This window comes from Myiozetetes cayanensis, unplaced genomic scaffold (assembly GCF_022539395.1).
Source record: "Myiozetetes cayanensis isolate MyiCay16 unplaced genomic scaffold, myiCay2020 scf5-8, whole genome shotgun sequence".
Taxonomy (NCBI): Eukaryota; Metazoa; Chordata; class Aves; order Passeriformes; family Tyrannidae; genus Myiozetetes; species Myiozetetes cayanensis.
The window spans coordinates 87527443-87534954 of record NW_026087742.1 but is presented as its reverse complement, the minus strand read 5'-3'; the positions used below and the strand labels follow the sequence as shown (position 1 = coordinate 87534954).

The 7512-nt window shown below is 42.6% G+C and overlaps 1 protein-coding gene across 1 annotated transcript in view; it reads right to left on the bottom strand.

Moving 5' to 3' along the window:
* Positions 1-2122: 2122 nt before the first annotated feature.
* Positions 2123-7512, bottom strand: part of SLC9A4 (solute carrier family 9 member A4) — a 30735-nt gene continuing 25345 nt past the window's right edge. Inside the window, exons 10-12 of the mRNA XM_050331675.1 lie at positions 5952-6083; positions 5135-5222; positions 2123-2424 (exon numbers count right to left, since the gene is read on the bottom strand). Coding sequence (XP_050187632.1) covers positions 2123-2424; positions 5135-5222; positions 5952-6083 — 522 coding nt within the window. The remainder of the gene's footprint in view (positions 2425-5134; positions 5223-5951; positions 6084-7512) is intronic.

Below are 7512 nucleotides of genomic sequence, written 5' to 3'. Positions count from 1 at the left end.
ATCTTATAGGTACTAATTTTGCCCTCAATTAAATATCATGTGGCAACCGGGTGGCTCACAATGCAATTTAAGACCTTATTTTGTATGATTTAACTGTTTCCCTTAATATCACATTTTAATTTAGATTTATGATATGTCAATATAACTTGCTATAGGACTGAGATCTGGCACAAGGCCAGTTTAAAAACTCTGTAGAGAACTTCCTCCTTTGGTGGAGCTGGGTTTATTTGTTGATTTCAGGTACATAACTGTATTTCATTGCTAATTCAGTGTCGCTACAAAAGAAAAATCCTACCCTGTTTTAATAATGTACCAGTGTTTTCATAAAGGAAGTAGTATAATTCCTCTGGCACAATAAGGAAATACAAACAAAACTTGAGTTTCATAAAGCTTTGCACAACTTCAATACAGATGATTCACTATGACCTGCTAAGTATAAAAGCTGCAATCATGAGGGGGGGGGGGGAAAGGCCTTTTATTTTTTTTTTTTCCTCTGGTTTTGCTTTTCAAATTTGTTTATTTAGATTCTACCTGTCCTGAACCAGAAATCCTTTGTAAGAAGTGTGAAGTCATAACTTACATTTTCAAGTTTTTTATGGACCAGGACATACAAACACTTAACAATAATATAAAAAAAAAAGAGACACAGAGGTGGCACTGCTATCTCTAATTCCTATTTCTCTGACTCTTAGAGTAGCAACCTTGAGCTGGGCAGCTAAGCATGCTCTGAGTGGAGGAGAGAGAAGGAAACTTGATAAAAACATGTCTGAACTCGGTGCATTTCTTAACCATAGATTTGAGCTGTAAGGGTGGGTTTACAGACTTCTGAATTCAATTCACCCCTCTGGATAAAATCAGCTCATGTACAGTTTCAAGACACAGATGACAGTGGCAATGCTGCAGAAAAGAGCTCCATCAGAGGGACTAGGTGTCTAGGACTTAGCTTTTATCTAAAATTACTCCAGACCATACTTCTTGCTTCTCCTACCACTAGGGAGGCCTACCATTGAGAGTGGACCATGGGCATACAGAAACAGTTGGAAGGGAGCTCCATAGAAAGACTGAGAAGTCATGTGCTTCAGTGCACAACCTTTTGGTTATTTCTGCTTTTTTTGGTAAATACTTTTCCATACAACACATAGACAGACACATTACAAAAAGCTGGGAGCAAAACACAGGGCCTCTCTTTCCTGCTAGCCATCAGGCTACAAGGTTAGGTTCCCTTTACCTTTAATCCCAGTTTCTTACTTTCCACCTGCAGTGCTGGTCCAGTTTTAGTGTGAAGAATGGCCCATTTTGTGCACACAAGGTGGGAGTGGGGAATGGAGGTTAGATACTCTACAATGAAGCCTCCCATTTGCTGAATCACAAGAACATTGTGTATGTTCTTGCCATCCCACATTTACAAATAAAAGGTATCCTGACAGCACCCTGCCTGAAGAGTCCTCTGGATTTGTGCATGCAAGGATAGTGGGTGATAGGAAATTGGTTTAAGTAGCAGGAGTTATGAACCATCACAGCAACTGACTTTAGCACTTTCTCAGAGACAAAATCTGAGCTGACAAAAAATTACCAAAGTGCTGAAAATGTCCACTAAAAATCCTCTTGACTTAAGGTCTTGTTTAGGCATCTTCAGTTTACACGCCTTAAAAATGCCTTTCTGCTTGTAACTTTTTCCTGGAATATCTCAGCTACTCTGAGGTCAAAAGCTCTGCACAAGTCTTCAGTCTATGCATTTATGTGTCAAGGATGCCTTTACAAATGTCTTTCCTCTAGATGCAGACCATAACATAGAACAAAGGCAGTATCAGCTTCTACCCATAAGTATTGCCTGAGCCCTACTACTGTTGCTTAAATCCATGTTCAAACCTCTACAAAGATCATGTTCTCCTCTTTCCTGCAGTGTTTTGTTGGAAAGAAAGCTTGATATAAACACTTAAAAATTTGAGTCTTCTCTGAGCCACTAAGTACCGTGATACAGTGCTTGAAAGCGATACGAGAACAAGGACACTGGTCCCAGAAGGAAAATCATAGTTTGGTTCATATAAAAAGAGCTTTGTTATTTCTCTTGGAGCAGTGCACAAGGGGCCCTAGAGATGCAAACACTGCTTTTCTCTGCTCCTCATATAACTAATGGCCTGGCTGGTGCCATTGTTTCTGTCTCTTCTTCTGAGTCATACTCCTCTACCTCTCTCACAGTGAGCCGAGACTTTGGCATTAGAGCTAGATTGTCTGCTCTGGTGAAACGATGATGTCTGATTGAATTTCCTCTTCGACCTGACAGATTGGATGGACCTGCTTGTCTATCCAAGTGTGCCATTGGAATCAGCTCTTCTTGGCGGTGCTTTGCTTCGAGTGGCCGTAGTCGGGGCTGGGGTCTGAACATTAATGGCAATGCAGCATCAGAGCCACTTCTATGCTGATCTAAAGGAAATACACAAATAATTAATATTGTAAAGAAGAGAAAAGAGAACTGCCATGGTATTGGCAAGGGTTTAAACTCTGTAACCAAAGCATTTTAAATAATTACTATAGAATAAGAGAGAAGTCAAGAACTAAAAATAACTCTATTTTTTAATTTTCATCCCAAAGCTGATGTTTAAAAGATTTTATTTATTTAAAAGACTCTGAAACCCCAGCAAATAAGTGTATTCAGCTATCTTTTGATGTCTCCCAGACCTGCCCAGTGCCTTCACAGGGCAAAAGTGCTCCTCTATGTAGTTTTCAATTTTCCACAAATTTCACAAGTATACCTAGTAGGAAGCACAGTTGAAAAGCACTTTGAAACCCACAGCAGAAAACAAAAATGTGTCAAAGGAGAAGACTCTAGTGCCATCAAATGTCAAGTTTACCAGTGACCTATGATTAACAACTGGGAGGAAAAGAGTTTCACCTGAAACCAGGAGTTTGAATCTAGGGTGCTTTGATTACACTGGGTGTGTCAGACCTGCTCCCACTAGCAGTATGGTTTGCCTACGCAGATCTCTTTTGCTTTCATCTCTTTCACAGTAAAACAAAAGGGCAAGAAAAAAATTTGCACATGCAGGAAACAAACTTTATTGTCCAAGGTTTTGATATAAATATGAAGATAAAAAATATGGTTTCAGCCGCTATAGCAAATTTTGCCAGAAATTAAAAGGAATTTTTATAAGAACACTAATGCCTTTCAGATTCACATAAATAAACTCAGAAAGGAGTCAGGGAGATTACAGATGGGGACAATGATGAACATTCAAGTGTCCCAAATTCCATGTTTCTTGAGACACTCTTCTGCTATGTTTCCTTAGACAAGTCAGTGGTGCTCCATCCCTAACCTCTGCTTAGAGTCTGAGGATGGGTCTGCATTTTACCAGGTACATATGATAACCTGGCAGTGGCTGGTAACTTTATCCAGTAATACCAGTATTATTACAGAATATTCATAGAGAGCAAGCTGGGAATAGAGTAGAAGAGACCAACTACTTTGAAACAGACTGACAGGATTATTTGTTGAGTTACGTGATCAGAGACTCATCTTCACAAAGTCAGAGGAGCTCCAAGGCACAATGGTGAGTGGAAGTGCCCCAGTACCATAGTCAGAGGAAAGATTATGAACCCCTGCCCTGATCCATCTCAGGGATGATCATTCCCATGGACAGGGTGAGACCCCAGGGGGGTTTCCCTAGGACACCTCGTAGAGTGAAGTATGGAAGGGTATGGGCCCGATTATGGGAATGCCAGGTGGTAACAGCCTGACACCATACAGGATTTAGGATGCAATTTTAGGATCCTGTTTAGGGCAGGAAACAAAGACAGTGAAAGGAAGGAATCTAGGAAGTCCAAGGAGAAACAAGTGCAGGAAAATAAAGAAAAAAAAAAGGATAAAAAGGGCCAGTCAGTACATGTGTCCAGTAATGCCCTGCAACTAATCTGCCTGTCCTGTATTTTTGTTTGACTCCACTTCTGTTCCTTGGTCAGCAGCTCCCCATACTGTGTGCTTGTGTGTGTGGAGGCCCAAGTGCCAGCAGCTGGAGGGACTGGGGTGCATATGTCAGTGCAAAATTGCTAGCAATCACGAAGCCAGAGTAGCCCTTGTGTAGGATAAGAGGCTTGGGAACCACCTGTGGGAGCAACGCTGAGTCTGGAACAAAGACTGAGGAGAACAAAAGGTCTGTGAGTTGACTACTGGAGGGAATAGGTAGGAGGTCCAGACCAGTGACTGAAGAGACTGTGGGGTCTGTGGTTGGCTACTAGTAAGGCCATAATATGAACTGGGTACCAAAGAGACATGTTTGCAGGTGTGTGTTCCTGTGTGTGAGGCAGGAGGAGACCAGGGGATCCAGGGAGAGTCCTACAGTGCACAGAGTGGAAGACTCTGTGTGTGTGTGTGTGTGTGTGTACATAGGTCTAAGTACCAGCAGCTGCTATGTGGCTGTCTCCCCAGGGGTTTACATGGTCAAGTGTCACCAAATGGGCAGATGAGAGGTCCAGGGCCAGCTAATGAGCAGAGCGTCTATCTGAGGCCAGCTACTGGGGATTCAGATAGCATGTTTGTATTTATAATTTTTTTACTAATAATCTGTCAGTCTGATCAACCAGAGACAGGACCAAAATGCAGCCACTGGTGCTGTTTACATGTGTGTGAGCACTGTGCCTGGTCTGTGCTGCCCTTTGTGTCTGTCCATGTGTACATGTGCACATAATTATGGAATGAGGAGGCCTGCTGGTAACACCTGCCCAGTCTTGATACCTGGAGGACCTGGGGGCATGTGTCAGTCTTGCCTGGGCTAGGCTACGGGTCCAGCAACTCCTAAGAATTTTGCATACAGCTGTGTCTGTGGGGCTGCAGAGAACAGATAATTTGCATTTGTGGGCTTACACAAATGCCATCTTGGCCAGGTGGAACTACAGGGATCTCAGAAATATTTGTGCAAGAGAGAAAAGGAGAAAACTAGGAGGTGCTGGAACAAGAGAGAAACTGCAGCAGTAATGACCATAAAAACAAGATAGATAGAAAGGAGAAAAGCATGTAGCTCATTTAAAGAGGCTAGGGACTTCCATGGGAGTATTAATTTTATACTGTTAAGTCCACTGAACAACTGCCCCAGTTGCTTTCACTACTGGAGTAGAATACAGAGCAAAGCAGTTCCATTACCTGTAAAAGTAACGTGCCTGGCTTTTCGTCTAGTGGTCTGGCTGGGGCCCTGAGGCAAAGAGAGGTAGCGTACTTCCGTGGTGTTAACCTGTGTATGAGACAGAAGTGTGTTCAGTGCTCATGATCGCCTCCACTTGGCATTTATTTGGTGGAATGGTAAAGAGGGATGATTATATGCTGCACTTTTAAAGCCAGATTTTGAGAGGTATGAACAAGGTGAATGCTTGACTTGGATGGCTGAATTCAACGTCAGCTCCAGTGAAAGTGTCTGTCTGATATAATAGTCCTAGAGGGTTTTTTTATAGTCAGCAGAGAGAAATATGTTTTTCAATGATTCACCTTTCCTATTTCAGGTGACAAATTGAAATAAAACTAATCTATCCAGCAAAAAGTTATTTCTTTTCCTGAACTGTGATTATCTCAGGTGTAAATGTCTATGCTGTCCAATGCCTACATTTGGTCAGACAAATCTCTTATTGATCGAGAGTCCAAACAGTCAGTGCAAGGTGTCAGGGGCTTGGTATCAGGCTTTTTTTGATTATACTCTGTTTTGCATATGCAAATCCAATGCAAGTTACATTATTTTACTACATACAGCCAGAGTAGCTGATCTCTGACCAATGTATAGAGGTAGGACATAAAAACATTGCTGTTCACGTGCTAAGTGAACCTCTTTCTTCTTAGGTGCTGTGTGAGCACACTGGGGAAAGTATCCATTTTAGTTACAGCAAAAAGCCTATAAAAATGTGTATCTCTTTCCATATTTACAGATAAGCAGAGGCATTTTTACATAAATGAGAGTTTACACAATAGGTACCGGTCTACTCCAGGGCAAGCTGTTTCCCTTCCTGCAACTCTGCCTCAGGCTGTGCTGCCGGCGGATGAGGATTTCTTGCGCTTGTGTCTCATTTATGTTGGTAGGTAGGTTGTGTCGGTTGTATGGTGGCGCCTGAAACAGAAAGTGCACTCAGCTGATTTTTGTTGCATTTGCAATGTTAATAATCCTGGTCAGTCACAGGGCCAGGGTACATCTCTCTCAGCTCAGGCACCAACTGATCTCTTTGCTAACACATGGGAAAATGCAGCCTTGCACAAACCTCACTGCTGCACAGTAAGATGGGAAGCATGAACACAGCTGTAAGTCTCATACCTCAAGGGCTGCATTTTGATGTCATTTTTGATGGACTCTTGCCTGCTTGAAGTGCAGGTGTATAAAAATACAGCCACCTGTTAAAGGAGGCTGTTAACATCTCTGGGCTTATCCTCCCTTTGTCATCTCTTCACACAAATTGGGAGCTACAGGTATGAAGCAGGTCCCAAAAAAGAGGTAACTGGCTAACTCACCTCTGAGCTTTGGTACTAATATTACTGAGCCAGAAGCAGATGTGATCAGGAATGAAGAATACATTTCCAGAATCAGATGCACAGCTGAGTTTCCTTTCCATACTTGGACAAACTACAAATTAATATTACCCTAAAACTGAGCACCATTTAAGGCAAACTTTTTAATTTATCACACACATCTAGTGAAATGGGGGAAATAATTATCTGCCTTGGAGAGAAAAAAATCACTAAAATTTATAAGCCCTCTTAAAAAGCAGAATCTAATCTCAGTCTCATTTGCAAGGCTTCCTGTCAAGGGGCTCTGGTGAGGCAGAGCATTACCAGGCCTTCAGAGCTGAAAGGGAAGTATTAGAAGTGGCATTATTTTACTTCCAATCTTCCATTTCCAAAAGCACACAGTTCTCAACACCACATAGGAAGCAACTGGTTCAAATAATCATTACTGTAATTGATTTTGAAGAGAGAGTTCATTTCAGTAATCTGAGATAACCATATATGCAAATTGTTTCTGGTAAGATAAGAAATTAATATCATAAGGATAATTAGCCAGGGAAAAATCAAACAATGCTAGGAATGAATATCATGTTAATAATGCCACATTTAAATGACCAGGCCCTAGCATTTTCTCGTATATGCGTCTTAGATGAGTTACCCCCACTTTTTGGTGTCATTTCAAGGTTGCTGTAATATATCCTCTACCACTCATTTCTGTGAGTGAGTCGTCTATTCAGGGCCCACGATTGGGTTAAGTCGATACTACACACGGGGCTGCATCAGGATCACTACGAATTTCTGCAAAACAAATCCCTACCGAGGTATTACCACGCCAGCTTTATGGGGGCAAAGAACATCGTATGAGTAAAGCGGAGCTACAGGAGGACGTGGAATTTTCCTTTTTCCTGCCGGGGTGCGGGTGAGCAGCTGCTCCCACGCAGGGCTGCGCCGCGTTGAGCGCGGCCGGTCCGCCCACCCGCGCAGGGCATCCCCGCCAGCCGCGGCCGCCCACGGGCCGGGCAGCGCTCCCCGAGCGCCGG